Raw genomic sequence first — 22,751 nt, forward strand, 5'->3', positions numbered from 1 at the left:
TAACTACAGGCTAAAGCGTGAACCTAACCTGTATAAACTGTAAAAATTAGCCTCATTGTCAACACACTTTAAGAAGAGGTTTGTCTGCTAAAATACATATTTTCAATGCAGGATTCTGGCAGATCTCCTGCAGGATGTGTCCTGTATTCACATTTCAGAAATATGTCAAACTCAACATATTACAATAACACAACAGCACATGATATAACTATACAGAAACATCTTATTTAAGGGGAATGTTGAATGTTTGAAAGAATGTTCAAAGATTTCAACAGTGAATAATTGGACTAAAAAAACACTTCTTTGTGTTTTAATTATTTTGTGGCTTCTAAACTCATTTAATGCCATGGTTACACTAAAATAAGAACAATCAGGCAACTCTATGTAAAACACACCTTTCTTTCACATCTCTCAACATTACTTTAACTATGATCATCATGCATGTGGAAAGTTACTAGAACTCTGGAACACAAAAATAGTGTAATGTTAGACTTTCAGTGTTGACAGAAACGATGTGGCAGTTAACAGAGAGACAAACCCAACTGTCTTTGTGCTTCCACTTGTGGGAAAGCATCCGTATGGTCAAAATCATTTGCATCACATGTTTAAAGGACGTTTGATTCTCATAGTCTATGATCATCGCTTTAGAGTGAAGGCAACACATCCTGAAGAAGACACATCCGCGCCCTCTATGTACAAGAAGTGAATGGCTTTAGTCGTCCCTCTGAAACAAAAAAGACGGCACAAGGAGAAAGGCTGTCCACTGATCGAACAGATGGTTGGAGCTCTGGACAACGTGTTAGTTATTTCCACTGATCCACTTCCTTCTGATGTTGGACAGTTAAGTGACCTACAAGTCCTTCAGTGCTCATCTCACATTCATCATCTTAAGATTTAAAGACAATATATTACAAAACTAATCACCAGTATCCTGAGACAAAAACATCTCTGATTCCGCACTTGGATCATTTTCACACTACAGGTCCGACATGAGGCAGTGCTGCTTCATTTAACTGTACACTCTCATTATCACCATCATACAGGGCAGAACGATTTAGATTACTAAAAGTTTAGCTCACATAATCTTCCTTTTCTGTAAAGACTTTCAATCTATCAGTGACTATGTAATGCCCAAAACCAAGTCGATATTCTCTTTGTAAACAGGACGTGTTTGAAATGGCTGGTTGTTATTTTTACATCTGGCTGAATCAACTTCTGTTTAGTTGCTACTTTTACATCTATGCACAACTGAAAACTAACAGACCATCTCAAGTCACCTCCACATAATAACCAAAAGCTGAATACATTCATCGTATGACATTTGTACATGCTACCTCTATGTTCATCTTCACAAAATGCACTTAGATCAGTCTCTTGGATTCAAGCAGAGGTTTGAACACCTCGGATTGGCACCTCACCATATTTTGTTCAAATAACAATCGACATAACAACTAGTGTGGGAAGGCATGGCAACGTGTTGTTTGCCTACTGACAGCTACTTGTGGTTGTGCATCTGCTGTTTTCTGTGTTTGGCAGAATGCTCTAATAAGATTGCACACATGAACACACATCCATGTCCACACACAGTGGTCATGTTTCAGACAGACACACTAAATATCAGTGGCGTTCAGTCTTGCTTATTATGCTACTCATACTGAGAATTACTCTCAGAGCTGCAGGGAAGCCTAAGCCGTGTCCTTTGTGGGATTGGTCTGAGGGTCCCGGTCCTGACGTGCATCCTCCTCCCCCTTTTCAGGGTTTTAGCAGCGGTCATCTTCATCAGTGTCGCTCAACAGCTCATTGGCACCAGCTGGACTTGCCTGACCAAGGTGCTTCCGAAAATGGCCGTTGGGAACCTGCCATGAGTGTCTGAGCTGAGGTGCAGAGCTGATGGCGTTGGCTCGTCCCAGGCTGGTTGCCATGGCAGTCTCAAAGGTGAGGGTCTCCTGCCTGTCGCCCACCTCCCCACTGCTGAGGTCCTCATGGAATGGGAGGTAGGGCTCTGAGATGTAACGAGGAGGAGATGGGTGGCTGGGTCCTGAAACATGACCTCCAGATGAACCCTGATTTGCCATCAACGGTGCAGCCTTTTCAGCCCCCACTGAGGCTTCAGCGGAACCACTGGGCCTGTCCAGGGGTGGGGGCTGTGCCTCAGAGGAGGCTGCTGGTATGGGGCTGGGGTTGGCTTGGCAGACCAGGGGGGAGTAGGAGATGTAAGGCCGTGGGCGAGATGGTGTCTGGGGCAACTGGCGCCGATTCCGAGGAGTACCAGACTCAGAAGCTGAATTAGCAGGGCTGCCTAAAGGGTTGGCCTACACACAATGCACAAAGAGCACAAAAACACAGGGGTCACTGTATCACAGGTTTCAACTGAACACTTATCAGATGTCAGGAGTCTCACAAACTCAAAAACTGCCACCATTAGAAACAATTATGACAGGAAGTAGTATTTTACAGTACGCAGGGTGGCGGCTCATGTAGATGCAGCGACCCAGTGGACAACACAACAGATAGAAGACAATATTTCTTCTATCTGTGGTATAGAGTTGGCCTTTTGTATGTTTTCAATACTTCTTTTCAGTTTTGTATATTGTCAGTATTTTTCAGTAAATATTCATTCATTCATTCATTCAATCTTTTGAAGCTGCTTTATCCTCACTAGCCTCGCTGAGGGTGCTGAAGCCTATCCCAGCTACCTATGGGTGAAGGCGGGGTACACCCTGTACAAATTGCCAGTTCATCACAGGGCATCACAGGCAGACAAACAACCAATCATTCTCACATTGACACCTGTGGACAATTTTAGGTTGACCAATCAACCTATCAGTGCATGACTTTGGATGGTGGGAGGAATTCAATAAACATTTTCAATATGATTTTTATGTGATAGTTTTTATATAGAGTCTTTCTTTTTGCACTTTAAAAATCTGCTGCTAAACAGAACACAGCCGCTAAATGGGTTTTCATTGCTCCTGTAACAGTGACAATAAACATTTACTCTATTCTATTGTATTCTATTCTATCTTTGCAAATGGATAAAACAAATAGGGTTTTTAGTAGAGGCTGTGTAGTAACATGTATACTGTTGACCATTATTGTGACAATGCGATTTATTGTTAATAAAGTGATGTATCATTGCAATCATTGCAAAGGTGATTGTTAATGTGCAGAAACTGAAATAAAAAGAGGAATGTGTCCGACAACAAAATTATTACTACTTTTAACTCTCAATCTGAATGGTTTTAAGAAGAAGTAAAACACTGTTAAAGTTAGCAATGACAAAACTGTTAACTGAATTAAAATGTTTATTAATTAAAATAATTATAACAGTTTATCTAAATCAAAACCTAAATCAAAATGACAATGAACAACTGCAGGAAAAATACACTTGACTTCCATTTCCAATATCATAATCATAATTGGTGTCATCTCATCCTACCTTTTTCAGCTCATAGATCAACATATAACTGAGAACTACAACTAAATGTAAACTCTAAACAGATAATAAAAACTAAATGAAAACGGCATTAAATGTCCTGAGGAGATTATATTCTTGTCTTTGTGTTGACCTACCTGTCTCTGTACAGTGTGTGATCGTCCTTCGCTGGGTGAGCGGGACGGTCCCGTCTCAGTTGAAGGGTCTCGGCTTCGATCCTCAGAGTTACAGCGAGAAACATCCGGAGACAGAAGGTGGCGTCGCTCTTTAGATCGACCCCTCTCATGACTACTGGTCTCTCTGTTGATTCTAGGGCCTGTCAATGATAGTACGGAGAAAAATATAGTAGGAAAGGCCACATATTCATATCCAGGACGGTAATGGAAGTGTTTAAAGAAAGGAATCTAGCTGTATTGCTTTGTTCAGTTCTTGAATTAAACATTGAATTTATCTTTTTTTTCATTCAGTTATCTGTTAATATGTGAAACCTTGATAAGTTTGTGTGTTTGTTTGCATGTTTAAAATGAGCTAAAATCTTATTTCTGTTTATTATTTTGATGTTTCATGCTTGTTTTATGCTTTTTTGTTCAGTTTTTTCTTTCTATAGTGCTGTTAAAGGCTGTTAAAGGGTTAAAAAAATGAGAAAGTAATAGTAATAGTAATAAGCTCATTTAAATTACACAGAACAAATACATATACAATCAGAATATGAGTATACTGTTCTATTTTGAATATTCTACCATGTATTAATTTAATTTCTTCCCATCTGAAGGATTTGAAATGGTTCTACTGCCAAAAGCCTGCCATTTGTTTTTCACATGAGGACATGTAGTGAGTTACTGATGACTGGAAAGAAATTTGATGGCAGGAAAAATGTTTTACATTTGCATATGTCCACTGGCTTTAAAAAAAATACAGACTCAAAGCATTTTACTATGAAAGTGCTTTAGGAGTTCTGGGTATATGTTGGTATGTTGATGGCCCAAAGGAGCAGCATGGTCTGTGGGACCACCATCTGTAGGAGTCATACAGGTCCGGTGCTATGTGGATTGGGCGTTGGCTGGGTACGGCAGCCCCGGTGATCTGATCCTTCAGATTTCAGACTTCAGGTTTCTTCAGACCTGTGGCCATATGTTTTGGACATTCAGGTGAAGAGAGGTGCAGAGCTGTCAACTGATCACCATCCGGTGAAGAATTGGATCCGATAGTGGGGAAGGATGCTGATCAGACCTGGCACGCCCAAACACACAGTGAGGGTGTGCTGGGAATACCTGGCAGAGCATCTCCATTGCCAATGCGGCTGGGCGGAGATGTGGCCGCAAGGTCGCTGGTGCCAGTTGTGGTGGCAATTCCTGAACCCGTTGGTGGATACTAATGGTAAGGGATGCCGTCAAGCTGAAGGAGGAGTCCTACAGGGCCTGGCTGGCAGTTGGAACTCCTAAGGCAGCTGATGGGTATCAGCAGGCTAAGCAGGCCACAGCTTTGGCAGTTGCTGCGGTAAAAACTCAGGTGACGGAGGGGTTCAATGAGGCCATGGAGCTTGACATTTGGGTAGCCTTGAATAGGTTCTGGCAAATCGTCAGGAAAATCAGGTGGGGGAAGCAAAGCTCCACAAACACTGTTTACAGTGACAATGGAGTTCTGCTGACCTCACATGGGGACATCATCAGATGATGGAAGGACTACTGCGAGGATCTCCTAAACCCTACCTTCACACCTTCTGTGACAGAAGCAGAGCCCTGGGGTCTGACTGAGGTCTCTAAGGTAGTTGGACAACTCCTTGGTGGCTGGGCCTCAGCGGTGGATGAAATCCATCCAGAGTTAAAGTCCTGGATGTTGTTGGACATCGTGCAGAGAACAGGGACAGTACCTCTGGCTTGGCAGACTGGGGTGGTGGTTTTCCTTTTCAAGGGAGGGGGGTTGTGTTCCAGCTTAGGGGGAACACACTCCTCAGCCTCCCTGGGAAGGCCTATGCCAAGGTACTGGAGAGGAGAGTCCAACCAATAGTCAAACCCCAGATTCAGGAGGAACAATGCAGTTTTCTACCAGGTCATAAACACTGGACCAGCTCTTTACCCTCTACAGGCTCCTAGCGAGTTCATGGGAGTTTGCTCAACGAATCCACATGTGTTTTGTGGATCTGGAGAGGGAATTCAACCATTTCCCTCGGAACATCCTATGGGGGGTGCTGTGGGAGTATGGGGTCAATGGCCTGCTCCATTAGGTCCTTGTACGACTGGAGCCAAAGCTTGATCCGCATTGCCGGTAGTAACTCGGATTTGTTCCCAGTGTGGGTTGGACTCCGCCAGGGGTGCCCTCTCACAGATTCTGTTCATAATCTTTATGGACAGAATTTGTAAGCAAACCAGGGGGAGGAGGGGTCCGGTTTGGGGGGCTCAAGGTCACATCCCTGCTTTTTGCTGATGATGTTGTGTTGTTGGCTTCATCAAGTAGTGACCTCCAGGTTGCACTGGGATAGTTCACTGCTGAGTGTGAGGCAGCCAGGATGAAGATCAGCTCCTCCAAGTCCAAGGCCATGGTCATCAGTTGGAAAAAGTTAGAGTGCCCTCTCTAGGTTGGAGAAGAGTTGCTGCCCCAAGTGGAGGAGTTTAAGTGTCTCAGGGTCTTGCTCACAAGTGGGGGATGGATGGAATGAGAGATCAACAGGCAGATCGGGGCAGCGTCTGTAGTCCTGGTCTGTTGTGGTAAAGAGGGAGTTGAGCCAAAAGCCAAAACTCTTATTTTACCAGTTGATCTACAGTCCTACCTTCATCTATAGTCACTTTTCATTTTTAATTTAACTTTTATTTTACCAGGTAAGTTAGTTGAGAACTGATCCTCATTTTCAAATTTGACCTGGACATAGAGAGATGAACAACCAATCACTCTCACATTCACACCCATGAGCAATTTTAGATTAACCAATTAACCTATTAGTGCATGTCTTTGGATGGTGGGAGGAAGCCGGTGTACCAGAGGGAACCCACACAAGTACGAGTAGAACATGCAAACTCCACACAGAAAGGTTTGTGGTGTTGGAATCAAACCCAAGATCTTCTTGTTGTGAGGCAACAGTGCTATCCACTGCACCATCATGCCGCCCAAAGCTGTGGGTAGTGACCGAAAGGACAAGATCACGGATACAAGTGGTGGAAATGAGTTTCCTCCATAGGGTAGCTGGGTTCTCCCTTAGAGACAGGGTAAGGAGTTCAGCCATCCAGGAAAGGCTCAGAGCAGAGCCACTACTTCTCCACAATGAGAGAAGCCAGCTGAGGTGGTTCGGGCATCTGGTCAGGATTTCTCCTGGACACCTCCCCGGTGAGGTGTTCTGGGAATGTCTAACCCGGGAAGAGACCTCGGGGCAGACCCAGGACACGATGGAGGGGTTATATCTCTTGGCTGGCCTACGAACACCTTGTAATCCCCCCTAGAGGAGGTGGCTGGACCTGGATAAGCAGGAGAAGATGGATGGATGGATGAATGGATGGATGGATGGATGGATGGTGTATATGTTGAGCTTATGTTGAGTGGGTCCTGAAGATAAGAAATACTAAATGTAATAATAATAATTTTAAGTGCGAAGTTTGAAATCTAAACTTACACCCAGCAGCAGTGAGTGTGTAGTATATTAAGGGTGTGAGTGTTGTATTACAGGCTGAGTGACCTCTGTAGCTCCTTTGCCGTGGTCTGTATGTGTTGTCTGGACTGATTCTCTCCAGAGAGTGTTGTTCCTGCCACAGGCCGTTCACACACTGGTCTCCGATGGTGGAGAAGGAACGCTTCATCAGTTTACTGTCAGCGGACACGCCAGGCTGCATACACAACAACCAGATGAGCAACACAATCCACAGGCAAACATGAATACACAACACAGGCATACTCACAGTACACTTTGTGTTCAATGTAAACTTCCAGTATAATTATAATTCTCACCCCATGAATTTGTGAATAAAAGTTGTTAACGAGTAAAGCTGCAGTGCATTATAGTTTTCGAGCATCACTAGTATCTTTTATTGTATTATAATTCAAGTGCATTTCCTGTGTTTTTGTGCTACAGAAAATCTAATCATGGGACTTTCAGACAGATACGTGGGTTAAATATGTTATTAATAGCTATAACTACCAGTCTTGGTTCAGATTCCATCAAACATTACATGGATATAATTCAATTGCTTTACTTCAATGTGGCAGTTTGAAAAACTGTTTTCGCCTGTTAGATCATCTTTATATACATTTTATTTTTTTTAATTTGGCCTGAGAGGAAAGTTGCAGAAGGAGGGTGTATATTTTTCTAAATTGTGGTGTTTTCCTGGTGATTTCAGCTCCTGCAGCTCTAACTCTTGCCTGTGGATCTACAGCCAGTCTGGGCATGGACGATGCTCTGATGGACGCTGTCCGCTGAGGTGTTCTGATGACTGGGTCCGGCCTGGCCTGATGCATTGCTTGGTTACAATCCATTACGTCGGAAACCTACAAAATGAAAAGAGAGGAAGGAGGGAGTGTTTTTGTGCTTCTAATCACAACTCAGACCACTACAGACACAGTGGCACTGCAGTGCATATTCTTATTCATACAATATGCACAAGAAAAACCAGAGGAAACTGGTAAGAAATTAGTAAACTCAGACTGATTATATATGATGATTCTCTGTTGGTTCAGCAAGAAAGGTTAGCAGTAGACACAAAATATTCTAATATGTCCCATCTGGTAGGCTTTACAACAGCTTCTTCCCACAATCTATCATTCTAATGAACAGTTAACCATTCCCTGTGCAGTGTCACTGCCAATATAATCCTACACATTGTATAAGTGCATAATGGTACATATAACCACATAATGTACATGATTATTACCTTTATGTATGTATGTTCCATATCTGTTTGCTTTGAACTTTTTATGTTGTTTAAAGCTTACAGAACACTTCTGAAGAACATAGAAATTTGTTGTTATATCTATACACACCTTTCTTTCATAACTGTCCTGTCAACTCTTTACATCTGATCTAATTTATTACTTGTTCAGGGAGCAAATAATTTTTTTTTTTTTTTTTTTGGTAAAATTCCTTGTTTATATGCATTAAGCTGATTTAGAGACTCTAAGTTCTAATGGAGGCAATGAATACTTTTACAACAGTGTATTTAACTTTACTTCTCTCTGAAAATACATTAGAAAGGTGGTACCATTTGTTGTCATCGGACACCTCTGACCCAGTGAGTGGTTACCATTACCAGTGTGTGTAAATGGTGGTGGTGATGATGTGGGTGGCGATAGGGGAGGTACATGGAACGGTAGTCGTCCTCCTCTTCCTCCTCTTTCTCCTCTCTGGAGTGGGACAGTGGCTGGAGGAACATCTCTTGTGGAGAGATGGGGCTGAGTGCCACAAAGCCTCCTCTGGTGCTGATGAGTGAAAATTAGAGCTGAAGTCAAGACCAACTGAACCAAGACCAAGTCAAACTAAAACAACACCAAGACTTCCAGGAGTTTAGACTAAGTCAAGATCAAGCAAAAAATGGAACTTAAGAACAACGCTTATCACCACAGACCCTGTCCTCTTATCCTGCCTTCATATGCTATGGGAATTATAAATCCTAGTTACGAACTCAATAATTGCACATGAATGCCTGCTTACATCATATTTTCCACTGGAGAACTGGGAAAAAAATTTTGATCCACGGGCTGCTGAGATAAAAATAACCTTTGAACTTTTCAACATGGTGGAGCGCAATGAGGGATTCATCGACAAGAGCACTTAATTTTGAATTCACAAGTAGAAAAGATCTTCTTTCTGATAGCACATGAAGGCAGCAGTAATCTCACACAAACACTGCATTATCTACTACACCTGAAACTAGTATTCTGAAACATAGACTATGTGCTCTTCATAGGCAGTAAATATAGAAATGTATATGGATCTTGTTGGGGACAGAGAGAAGAGATTTCCGAAGAGTTTCAGTACAGATACAGATTGCTACTGTTAGTGAACAAGCTTTTCTAGCATCACTTCCACTGTCTTTATGATTCCTTAGTGCTCATAAAAGTTTGATTGAGCACCAGTCATCTACACAAAAAACTCTTTGTTGTGTAGGTTGATGCAGTTTTTCACAGAAAAATTTGGTTGATATGTCCTCAAGATAGACACAGTGTCTTGAAATTAGTCACAATTCTGTACAAATGAGTAACTGGTTGCATCTGAAACAGGAAATTCACTAATAATAAATCATGTCCGGCAGTTTATTGAAATTCCAAATTTTTAAATAAAATCCTTTGTCATTTTGACTGAGACAAGAGCTAGGAAAAATGCGGCTAATACTGACACAAGACATTCAAAAAGTGGTCTTAAAATGTGTCTTATGACCATGGCCAATTCCAAGTGTTACAATACAAATAGTCAACAGCAGTACACAACTACAAAAAACTCTCTAGTGCTGTTGATAATACAGAAAACTCAGCAATCAGATTCTGCCCCTAACAAACAACAGGCCTTTTCTGATCCCCCTACCACAAATAATCGTAATTATAGCTCATGCTGAATATTTACAGAGCAGATCCTGCACTGTGCCGGAGGAATGCATTGCATAGGATTTCTTGAGGCAGGGATGAAGCATCCATACGTTGGAACATAGGAGCATGTTTCTATGGAGAGAGAAAAGACATGAATAATTAAATGGGCCTTGAGTCCACGCCTAAAAAAAAATGCCACTGAAATAATCACAGGGTAAAGTTTTAACCACAGAGTTAAACTTCAGCTTTGAAACTATAGCACATTACTGAATAAAAAATTATCCATAAGTGTTCGGTTGGAATATTATTTAGAATAGAAGTTTGAATAGTCTGAACCTGTTCCTCAAGTTGCTGCCGGAGTTTCTTGGCTTTGCTCTGCTTATAGTAGTCCATGATCATCATGGCAGCATAGATCTTACCAATGGTCATGTCACTGGCTGGAAAGGACAGAGTGATGCACACACAACACACACATAAATATCTATTGATACGCAGGTTCTCAGGCCAAAAAGGGCCTGCCAAATGGTCTACTCTGGCCTGTGGGATGAATATGTGAAATGCAAAAATTACACTACGGATATTAATCAATTTTTATAGTTCAGGGGCCACATCCAACCCTATTTTGGCCTCAAGTGGGTCGGACCAGCAAAATACTATCATAATAACCTATAAATAATGACAACTCAAAAACTTTCTCTTTGCTTTAGTGTAAAAAAGTAAAACTCCATGAAAATGTTTACATCATTTCTGGACCTGCTGCTGTGGTCCTGCTTCTCTCCTGCCTCCATCATCATTATTCATTCATCCATATAGTTGTGATAGTGTTTATTATGTAGTTACATGGATGGTAGAGGTTTCTATTATTAGTACTAACAGCTGCAGTGTTAGCAGTTATGGGTACTGTACTAGTTATTGGTAGTTATACTAGTATCAGCAGTTCTAGTTTTTAACAGTTATAGTTCAGTTTGCTGTGCATTCATGTGTCTCCCTCATTTCCCCCATTAGAGGCAAAATTATTTGTCACTTATGTAACTGTCAAACCCAGGTCACTTAGGCCACTCATATCTGACATTTGTGTAATTCCAATCTAACTAGGCAAACATAAATATAAGTTATATATATCCTTACATAACTTATGTGCCTCTTACTTTAAACCTATTCTTTCTCTCAGTGATCATGCTGACACATGGCACAGAGCATCCTACACTATCCATATCTAATGTCACAGTACACCTTTGGACCATCGTACAGTAGAAGAAATTGGAGTGTTTTGTCTCACGCTGTCGCACATTACCAGAGGCCCCCCCATCTTACACCTTGTGGTTCTCCCCCTTTTCATAGAAGAGGAACCCTGAGGGTCTCCTGTCTATCTCACGATGGCTCCATGCTGTTCTGACCACTTGTCAGCTGACTTTAACTTTGCCCTCATTTCTGTAAGAATCATGTCTGTCATGCCATATCTTGTGTGTATAAAAACTCACTGCCTGCACTCCTCCTTACCCCTTTTCCCCCTACACCTTAGCCTTGTGCTTTCATTAGAGAGGGGTCCTCCTTGCAAGGGGTGAATAAACTCACACGTAAGACCAGCCTTGACTTTTGTGTTTTCTATTGACAGATTTTTCCAACACATCCCCTTCTCCCCCCTCCGCCAATCTTGCTCTCTCTCTCTACTCCTTTAACCCCCTCTCTTTAACCCCAACTGGTCAAGGCAGATGACCATCCTCCAGAGTTGGGGTCTGCTCCAGGTTTCTGTCTGTTAAAAGGAAGTTTTTCCACACCACTGTCATCAAGTGTTTGCACCTGGAGGATTCTGTTGGGTGTCTGTGAATTGATGTAAAAGTCTGGTTTAGACCAACTCTAAATATAAAGTGTCATGAGATAACTTTTCTTGTGATTCAGTGCTACATGAATAAAATTTGATTGATTGATAAACAATGCTTTCACAAAAAATGTAATTAACCTGAACAAATATGAACAAACTGAAATGTCTTAAGAGAAATAAGTGCAATTTTAACAATATTATGCCTGTTATTAAATGTTTTGTGCATTTATGGATCCAGTGTGATCTATAAGTTGTAACACACGTGTAATAAGTCGAGACATAATATTGTTAAAATTGCATTTATTTTTCTTAGAATTTTCAGGGTCTTCATGTTCACATTTTTTAAAGGGTAGTTCATAGATATAAATATTTTCATAATGTAATTGTACTTTTTTTTACTGTTATTATTTTACAGGTCTGGCCCACTTGAGATTGTATTGGGCTGTATGTGGCTCCTGAACCAAAATGAGTTTGACGCCCCTGCATTACAGTAATGTTGCAGTATTGCAAATTTATTTTGTCTATTGTGTACTTTTGTGTGAATTGCTGAAGTCACCTTTGTGAATGGGAACTAGCAGGTCCAGGGTTTTCTGAGACAGATGAGGCCAGATGACGCTGATCTCCTTCTGAAGGTCCAGGTCCATCTGGTTACGATCCTCCCCTCCTAAAAAAGACAAACACAGAAAGGAACCACAGAGACATGAGACATACCCAGATTAAGTGCATATTCAGATAAATGTTTACATTCCACATGATGTGGACTGTGTGTCTGTAGATTTCTGATATTAAGTCCAACCTCTGGCAATCTTTATCTCGAGGGCAGTGCGGATCAGGGCCATGAGTGTGGAGGTGAAGTGGACAGACATGTCCTCGTCCACTGGCATGTTCATCAAGACGAGTCTCTGATAGCAACAGAAAAAGCATTACAGCCAGTTACAGCCAGAAAAATACAAAAATAACAGATATGATCAGCTTGGAGCTGTGGCCTTTACACATTCATAAATCTGTCATTGGGGATGTTGAATGCAATTAAATAAAAAAATTAGGAAACTAGTTTCTAGGTTGACAATGTACAACATGGTTTTTCTGGACATTGGTACAAATGTCAGTGTTTTAAAGCTGAATTTCTTATTGTGAAATTAGAAAATATCTTTCATATTTTATGAGTAGATTATATGAAATTAATTTGACTGCATGGATATTGAACAGACAGGGCAGGCAAGTCATTTATTCAACTTGTTATTAAAAACAAGTAATTATTTAATGATAACAGCAAAATAATTTGACACTTTGTTGTATCAGAGTCAAAAAACATATTACTGACTAGTGATGTATGACTGTTGGGGAAATCTAAAAACACTGTGTACAAGCCCCATTATTACACCATCTGGAACATTTTCTAAAGTGTAATAAAAGCTCAGATTTGTGATTTATGAATCCTTTGACCATATTATGTACTGTACATGGTATAAGAAAAAAATTGTGCTGAGAAATTTTATGTGATTGATAATTCTATTAAAAAGTTTTGAGATACGTTTAACTCCTCCTCCCAATTCTCAAGCTGTAGCTTCTCGACTCCTTGTCTCATGTCCTCGGCCCTCCCACCAGAGAAGCAAGAGAAGTAGTCAAGATGAGGATGTGAGGAGAAAGGAACGAAGGCATTTAACCACATGGGACATCCTCACATCCAAGCATTTAGTTAAGCTGATAATGGATAAATATAATGTATGTAACAGCTGCATCATCTGTTATTTTATTACAACGTATTTGTTTCTAAAAAATGTATCACCTATGTCAGATCAATGTTCATGTAAATTTAGGATTAATTTTTAATTCAGTTCACAATATGGTATAATGTGTAAATAAGTGATGTACAGATGTCATACATATATTTTCTTTTATTTAGTGCATACATTTGATTGCAAATCTGATAATTTCAATTAACTAAACTTCAGACTGAAGAAACCCTTCATTTTTTAGTATGGCTCATGCCATGGTTTGTATAATCTAAACATTTCTTACACGTCTTTCAAGATGTGCAAACAGAGACAGATTTCTAGATCACAATGAAGGATTGAGCAGTCCAGGAGGTGACAAACAGGAAACTGAGAAATGCTTTAAGACTTTGGTTGACACTCATTTTATGTCCATTAATGAGCCTTTATTTGGAACCTATTAATTTGCTGATTGTGGAATCTGAAAGAACTGTTACTTGTAGATTCTATAAACTTTTCAGTATTACTTTGATGCTGTCCCATCTTTTTTAAGTGGGCTTTAGGCACCAAAATGTACATGTTGGTAAAGGAAAACATAACATTTCTTCAAACATTTGTCAGTAAATTAAAACTTCAAACAAATCAAATTAACAAATCACAGATTTTTGTTTTTTCATTTTGCTTTAGAAAATGTTCCAACTTTTCTGGAAATGGGGTTTATTTTTCTGTGTCTTTAGCCAACAGTATTTTGATGCTTGATTTTAATGATTTTAATGTCTTTAATTTTAATATATGATTTTAATAAAATAAGATAAGAAAACTCACACAACCCATTGAGCAGAAAGAGAATTGCGTTGATCTGAGATGGAACATGCTCACAAGCTGATGGACACACAAAAACACTCACAAACAAAACACACCGATGTTATAAAACGCACAGGCTCATGCAAACAGGTTAATGTAAGAAACAGAGAAGTATGAAAGACACAAGGACATCTGAGCGCAGACTATAATGACAAGTTTTAACATGTAGAGGTTTAACAACTTTCTCACTGAAGTCTTCTATCTTGTTCAGAAAAAAACAAAACAAAAAAAATCAAATCACATCAGATAACAGTAAAACACACAATGACAGTTTAGGTTTCTGCCAAGATGCAAAGCAAAATGAGGCAAATCATTAGTGTAGCACTAATCTGCCACTAAAAATACTGGAACTTAAAACTGTCTCAACAAGCATCATGTAATCAACAGAAAAAGACTTTTATTTATTATTATTATTATTATTATTATTTTTTTTTTACATATATGACACACAAAATGAGGATTTACATTCCTTGTCCTTGTTGCTTAAAATATGAAGGTAGCGCCTGTTTGTCTCCAGTGTTCAGTCTACCTTATATGCCACCTTGGAGGGGCATTTCTTGCCCAGGCCTAGAGGTGGTGACATGTTGGTCAACATCTCATACATGTCAGTGTAATGGATACGACCACTGGGAGCGCCAGGGAGCCATGAAGATGAAGATGAGGAGAAGAAAAAAAGAGGGGAGAAGGGGAAAGGAGGGAAGGTAGGAAGGGAGGGTGAGGGATGATTTTAGAGGTGGAGGAGAAATCAAGTAACGACAAAGGAGAATGCGTTCCCGAGGGATGAAGGATGGGGGGGGGGTGAAAGGTAAAAGGGAGGAACAAGAGTGAGGGAGATACAAGAGAAAGGATTATTTTTTTCAAGGCATCACATAAAGAAGAGACAAAAGTAGGATTAAAAAAACAGGTTGTATTCTTTCTATGCTGCTGACACAGCATAGAAATCTGGGAAAGGAGAAAAACCTCACACAATGCGAGCAAAGGAATGACAGCCTCTCTGGATCTGGCAGAAAATATCAAAAATGTAGTTGTATAGAATTGTGTGAATGTGTGAGGTTGAAACAAGGAGTATTAGAAACATCCAGATCCAAAAGGTAGAAAGAGACAGGCTTCCCTCAAATTCATCTGTAAGTCAGTTTAAAATAAGCAGTTTATTAAATTCCTCATTAAAATCTGTCAGTTTTGTTGCGTTTTAAAAGTAAGTAGATGAGGGATATTCTGTGCCTTAGTACCCTGAAACTAGAGAGTCATCATTCTTTGGCCCAGGCAGGACCTGAGCAGTAACACGGCCCTAAAGGTGGAGCAGGGTGGTGAAGGGGAGGACGAGGAGGGAAGGACGAGGTCAGGAAGGATCCCACAGGAAAAGAGAAGGGGGGGGGGGGGTCGGTTGACATGGGGGAACCAAACCTTGCATGCCACCCTGTGGGGGCAGTTCTTTCCAAAGCCCAGGGGAGGTGAGATAGTGCGTACAACTTTGTACATCTCCTTATAGTGGAGCCTTCCACTGGAAAGAACATACATGTCTTTAGTTGTGTGCAATCACATGCAGTATGGTAATGTATGTTGAGTATCATTAAAAATGAATTCTCTGGAACAGTTTCAGGAAATGTCTGTGTGTAAAACAGCATAAAGACAAAGTGCATTTGCTGTGTTATCAAAAAACTGATGTGCAATGTAAATAGTAATGGAAAATATTTTCATATATGTCAGTTACACTACTCACTATACTCTTTTTTAAAATACTTAATAATTACAACTGCACACGTTAGTGGACATAACACTATTACATCACATCTACTGATATTGGACTCGTTTTTGTGTGTGTGTGTGTGTGTGTGTGTGTGTGTGTGTGTGTGTGTCTGATGACTGGCATTACAATTTAGCACAAATTACCTTGATTTGACCAAAGTCAGGAAAAATACCCCAAACTGACCCTTTAATTCTTGAACACACTTACTAAGGGTTGTATGTTGTGCTGACTTTATCAGCATTGGCAGTTGGTGCTTTTTCAGCTTATTATTGCTCTCAATTATTATTAGGTTTTTATTTGTTTGTTTCTGTACAGATGCTGTTAAATACAAGACAGACAATGCACTGCACTGATGGGTCAGTTACTAGTCATTTATTACCATATGAGTTATTTCTTTTTCCTCATCAGAACCCACTGTTTAAACCACAATGACGGTTGTATTTTTGTGTTTTACGCAATTCTATGCTATGTGTTAATAAGGAAGAGTAATTATTATTATTATTTTTTAAAAATTCTTTCTACCAAGTCGTTTGACCTACACAGAGTATGTTGAGATTATGATTCGTATACAGCTTATTATTACTGTTACGCTCCAGGCAGTGATGTGGAGCAGGGGTGTTTGTGGGTGTTTTTTCCTTCTCCTTTTTCTCCTCTAGTCTGTCTGCTCTCCAGGTGCCATCTGACTGATTGGCCTGCACCTGTGGAAAGTGGTGGTGGCCAATCACATCCCAGGGCCCTCCTATAAAAGGACCATGCCTGTAGTGATTGTCCTCTTTTTCTCTGTCTGCCTGTTGGAGCTGCTGGTCGTGGTGTTCAGCTTGTTATGCACTAAGTTATTGTTAGTCATTTTGTGGAGTGATGTTGTGGGCGTAGGTAAGTTGGGGTACCCTGTACATTCTTTCCTACATGTAGATCCCTTTTGTCTAGATACATTAGGTTATAAGGTTGGTGCCACTTTTGTATTTATCTTTTGGTTAAGTTCTGTTTTTTAGATAGGAGTCAGGTTTTTGTTTGAGTTCTGTTTTAAGGGTAACACTAGATCAGGCACAGTTTTATTGTATTTATCTGATTTTGGTTGGCACAACCCCCTTGACCCTTCCTCCTCCACATTAGCGATCCTTTGTTAATTTTTTTGTTCAATAAACCTTTGTCACTTGTTTCACACCTACACTGACTCCATCTTCCTTGTGATTGTTGGGTTAACGTCTCCTTTTCACACACCAACAAAGGAGTCGTAACAATTACTACTGTTAATTTGTAAGAATTAGGAGAGAATTGAGTTCCAAGTGGTTGTAGAATATCGTCAAGCTTTAAAAAGCATTTCATGTAGACTAAAAAAAGGCGAATGTTACTAAGATGTATGCTACAAAGCAAGAAATGGCAAATACATATACCCTGATATATTGAGGTATTGAGATACATATTACCTGGTTACATCACTCTATCTTGTTGTGTTAATGTATAACTTCTTTGTCTCCTTGAATTGCACTTAAAGTATCATCAACCACCCATCAACAATTTTATTTTTTCTTTTATGTCAGTGAAACAAATCCTGGTTTTGTAATGGTACATTCTAGCTGGATGGAAACTACTCCTATGAAATAAAAAATCTAATCAAATGCTGTGAAGGAAATAAAAGGATTTACTGTCACTGAATCCTCGTAGGTATCTGTGTGTATTTTTGTTCTACCTCAGTACCATATGACTGTTATGTGATGTCAGTGAAAAGGTCAATTTTATCTCCAAAAAGGGCAACATATAATGTATTGTAGAGTCTTAAGAGACACTGACCAGGCTGCACGATCATACTCGCCCCAGATTCGGACAAACTCATCCAGGTGATGTGGACCCAAGATGGAGGAATCTCTGGTCAGATACTCGAAGTTATCCATGATGACAGCCACAAACAGGTTCAGCATCTGCACCAATGACAAAAAGATGGATGAACCATAACACAGATATAACATATGACTATATATATATATATATATATATCGTCATAATGCACAAAAGACAAGATAAAGAACCCTCTGTCCACATGTCAATGTTACATAAATTTCAGTGGATGCATTAATAGCAAATAGAGTTACTATGGTTTTACAGTACATCCAGTAGAATTCAGTTTTTCTTGTCGTACCAGGAAGGAGCTGAAGAAAATGAAGGAGACGAAGTAGAAATAGGCAAAGTCAGAGCCACAGCCTCCCTCCTGGTCAGACGTCAGTACTGTCAGGGGGAGGGAGGGGTCCGTCTCACACTGTTGACCCCCCAGACATGACAGCATGATCTCCTGCCATGACTCCCCTGTGGCACTCCTGGACACACACACACACACACACACACACACACACACACACACACACACACACACACACACACACACACACACACACACACACACACACACACACACATTATACAACAGCAGGAGGAGGGGGAGGAGGAGCTGATGAAGGTTTGATCTCACAGTTTATTCACAGTTCCATCTGTCGTGTGGGGGGTGTAATCACAGTATCAAAACTCATACCACATGATTCAGTTTGGCTTTTTCTATTTTCATTTCTTATATGTTTAAGGGATGCTTGTCGTGTATCACCTCACAGGTTGAGAAACAGTTTTTACCCCCCTAAATGTAGATGAACCCACACTAAAACTTCATGGCAAATTTTAACTAGCAGAAATTAATACAATAGACCAGATTGTAATGTCATCACTTGACACGCTCTCAGATATTAAACTCTGTGCCTAAGAAGCTATTTCAGGGCATGTAACTGTTCCTGTCACCCCGAGTCCTTAGACAGCAAAACCTTGCTATTGTAACCTAGCAACATCACTTAGAAAAAACTTTAATGAAAGATGTTATTTTATCTGGGCAGCCATGGCTAAGTTGGTAGAGCGGGTTGTCCAATAACCGAAGGGTTGGCGGTTTGAATCCCACTCTGTCCTAGTCAGTCTGTTGTGTCCTTGGGCAAGACACTTCACCCTCCTTGCCTCCAGTGCCACCCACACTGGTGTATGAATGTCTGGTGGTGGTCAGAGGGGCCGTAGGCGCAAAATGGCAGCCACGCTTCTGTCAGTCTGCCCCAGGGCAGCTGTGGCTACAGATGTAGTTTACCGCCACCAGAGGGAGAATGTGAGAGCGAATGAATAATGGGTCAATAATGTAAAGCGCTTTGGGTGTCTAGAAAGGCGCTATATACATCCAATCCAATATTATGATTTCATGTTATTTGATATTTGAAAATTCCTTCATGTCAAACACTTTGACAAGTTTTGTAGTCTGTTTGAGTGTTTGTCTATCCTCTCCTTTGTCTAGGTTTTCATGGCTGAAGGGGTTAAGCCCAGATCTTTGAACTAGTGATGTTGCTCATTATCAACATCACTCCACCTGTAGTCAATACATCCTTTCTTACCTCACATCTCCTCCTGAGGTTTCTACTGTTTTGTTTCCTGTTTAAGGGTTTTCATTAGGGTGTGTGTTGAGAAGAAGGGGAAGCTTTTTTTAATGTCTTATAAAGTGTTTATTAGCAAATACTTTAAAGTTGTACATTCTCTATAAGGGTTCCTTTATAGACAGAGAACAGGGGTGTATCTCTTACCTGAAGAGCAACATCAGAGCACTAGAGAAAGTCTTGAAATTGTTGTGCTGGTTGATGTGAGTCTCTTCATTCAGCTTTATGTTTCCAAACACCTAATTTGTAAATGATATGTACAAAAAACTTTTCACGATATAAAAGATTACCTGAGATATTGAGAATATGTGATTCACCAAAACGAACCACATGCTTGATGAAAAACACACAAAATGGACATTGCATAATGAAAATGCTGCTACAAATGATAATTAGATATCACTATGTGTGGGCAATATGGTCCAAAAACGAACGCACTATATATGATAATACACTGTAATTTAAATAAAATGAAAATACAGAGTTTCCTTCTCAATATGAAAATATACAAATAGGCTGCAAATTATGTGAAAGACCAAGTGTATAAATGGAATAGCCAGTATTAAATAAAAATAGGCCTGCAGTTGTTTTGAATAATAGACTGTTGCAGGCTTTCTTTCTTTCTTTTCCTCATCAAATCACATAGCTGTATAAATAATACAAATAAGAACAGAGCAACATAATGATTTCACTACAAACAGTATTATCGCATTTTCATTGGAAAATATGACTCAAAAATGACTTTAAAAAATGACGCCCCGTTCTAAATACTGCCATTAAAAAGAAATCCTCTGTCTTGTGAAAGATAAAATGGCAGGTGTAAAACACTGTCTCCAAACTGATCAAGCATCTGTGTCTCCTGCCTCTGACCTGCATTCCAATAATGGCATAGATGAAGAAGAGCATGGCGATGAGCAGGCAGACATAAGGCAGTGCCTTGAAGGACTGGACAAACGTCCACAGAAGGATGCGGATGGTGTAGCCTTGTCTCAGAAGTTTGATCAGTCGAGCTGCTCGGAAAAGCTTCAAGAAACTCATGTTGAGTGTATCCTCAAACTGACAAAGAGACACAAGAGAGAAGAGAGGAAAATGGTTTTAAAGCAACATGTTGAGCAACGTCAAGTTCAAATGTTTACATCGATTCTTAAAATTCTGTGAGTAAACACAAATTTCCTTAGTCCTTAAGCTATTCATTTTGTTTGTTATTGTTTCAGGTTTCTAAAATTGTATTGTACATGCATGCATTCAACCCCCTCTTTTAATGTCTATATACTTAAATATGCACGTCTCATAAGTGAGTATATGTAGGAAAACACATATATTATCATCATATAAAGTATATTTTCTTCAATATTTTCTATTCATTTATCTGTGTACTCTTCTTTTATCTTCAGTGCATTTCTTAGCCTTAATACCATCTAATTATATATATATATATATATATATATATATATATATATATATATATATATATATATATATATATATATATGTCACCAAATGCAGATCAAAGACCATGTAGCTGTGTGATTTTCTTGATAAAAATATATTGTGAGAGAAACTGTAACCTTGTGATATTACTACTATTATTCATCTTCTTTTTTTCTAAATCCTCAAGAAAACAAAGTGTAGAGTATGACAAAATAAATTATACATCTTTTTTTCTTTTACTGTTTGCATGTACAGACTAAATTATGTTTTTTTACAACCTGAAAGTCTATCACTATCTCAGTGATGCTTCCCAGGACGGTGATGAAGTCAAAAATATTCCACGTGTCTCGAAAGTAGTTCTGTAGAAAGAGAAGAAATGCTTTCAACTATTTCAAGGAGTACAATTGTGTGAAACTATTTTGAAGTGACACGTAGACGTTACTCTTTTCATGGTTCTCTTTTCTCTCACCAAAGAGCCGAAGGCCAGGATCTTGAGCACACACTCGACAGAGAAGAGAACAGTGAAGGCTGTGTTCAGGTGCTTCAGTACAGCCTCATATGTCGGCGGGGCAGAGTAATACTGAAAAGAAAGAGGCAGCAAAGGTTAACTTGCAAGAGAAGAGATTAAAATGACAATATTTCCTAAAGGGTTCACGGCAGTTGAACCTTGTGGAAGTGGTCTGATATCAGCGTAAACTCCAGTCTGCACCCTGCACATCCACAGGTTGATGGAAGATTCCTCCAGACCCATAAATAGTGCTTTAGTCTCTGCACCTTTCATCTGTCGCACTATAAAAGGAGTCATTCCTCTAGAGGCGGCAGCCACAGTTAATGAGGTCATGCTAAATAGCAGCCCCTGGACATTATAGATCAATATTTAATACAGGCTGACTCACCCCATGTCTGTCTATCTGTCTGAGTGTCTCTGATCAAGCAACACAGCACAAGAAAAGACCATGAGAAACAAACAGTGGTGAGGGAGAGATGGGGAAAAAAAATGTACAACATCAGCAGCCACTCAGAGGAGGGAGTGGTGAATGCAAACATCACAGAGGTGGTGCAAAAAATACAAAAATACTCCTTAGTCTGCTTATAGTTCGGAGTGACACCTCTTGGCTTATTCTAAAACCGAAGTGTTAACACTCACAAGTTCATAACAGACTATGAAGCTGAGCAGAAGCACATAGTGTGCTTTTTCCATCAACAAACAAGTGTGTGTGGAAAATAACACGTCATTTACTGGAGTTAGGACAGAAGAAAAACAGAGCAGAAAAAAAGGATGCATGATCATTCTAGTATTATGCTTTTCTTGTTCTGAGATTCATTTTCCTTACCTTCATCATCAGTACGATGGTGTTGAGAGCAATCATTGCCAGAACGGTGTACTCAAAAGAGGGAGATACCACAAAATGCCAGAGGCGGTACTGGAAAGTGTGTCGGTTCTGGGGCATGTAACGGGTCAGGGGTTTGGCACTGATGGCAAAGTCTATGCACGCCCTCTGAAATAGTGGGGAAAACACAGCAGGGAAATTATCTGTGCTTTATGAAGACAAGGTTCCCACTTCTTCTTTGTGTTACTATTTGCTTTTTACTTAAGAATAAAACATTTCCTTTCCTGATTATGAACTTCATTTACACTGAATGAAAAAGGAGTCACCAAACTTCCATCAACAAAAATACAGAAGGAAAAAGTTGATTTTACAGATAGGTAAAGACTGGCTGGAAGCTTTTAAGCAAAGCCATATATGTGAAATGAGCTGGTTGTGAGGGCATTTTTTGATCACAA

At 39.9% G+C, this 22,751-nt stretch overlaps 1 protein-coding gene across 1 annotated transcript in view; it reads right to left on the minus strand.

The window, feature by feature from the left end:
• Positions 1-279: 279 nt before the first annotated feature.
• cacna1ea (calcium channel, voltage-dependent, R type, alpha 1E subunit a) overlaps positions 280-22,751 on the minus strand; it is a 232,909-nt gene continuing 210,437 nt past the window's right edge. Inside the window, 17 exon segments of the mRNA XM_030132402.1 lie at positions 280-2,312; positions 3,574-3,752; positions 7,089-7,248; positions 7,781-7,906; positions 8,665-8,833; positions 9,975-10,069; positions 10,274-10,374; positions 12,316-12,423; positions 12,556-12,661; positions 14,868-14,964; positions 17,877-18,004; positions 18,223-18,397; positions 19,682-19,773; positions 20,405-20,590; positions 21,244-21,324; positions 21,435-21,545; positions 22,300-22,464. Coding sequence (XP_029988262.1) covers positions 1,761-2,312; positions 3,574-3,752; positions 7,089-7,248; positions 7,781-7,906; positions 8,665-8,833; positions 9,975-10,069; positions 10,274-10,374; positions 12,316-12,423; positions 12,556-12,661; positions 14,868-14,964; positions 17,877-18,004; positions 18,223-18,397; positions 19,682-19,773; positions 20,405-20,590; positions 21,244-21,324; positions 21,435-21,545; positions 22,300-22,464 — 2,631 coding nt within the window. The 3' untranslated portion in view covers positions 280-1,760.

The sequence above is a fragment of the Sphaeramia orbicularis genome, chromosome 4 (assembly GCF_902148855.1).
Source record: "Sphaeramia orbicularis chromosome 4, fSphaOr1.1, whole genome shotgun sequence".
Lineage (NCBI taxonomy): Eukaryota > Metazoa > Chordata > Actinopteri > Kurtiformes > Apogonidae > Sphaeramia > Sphaeramia orbicularis.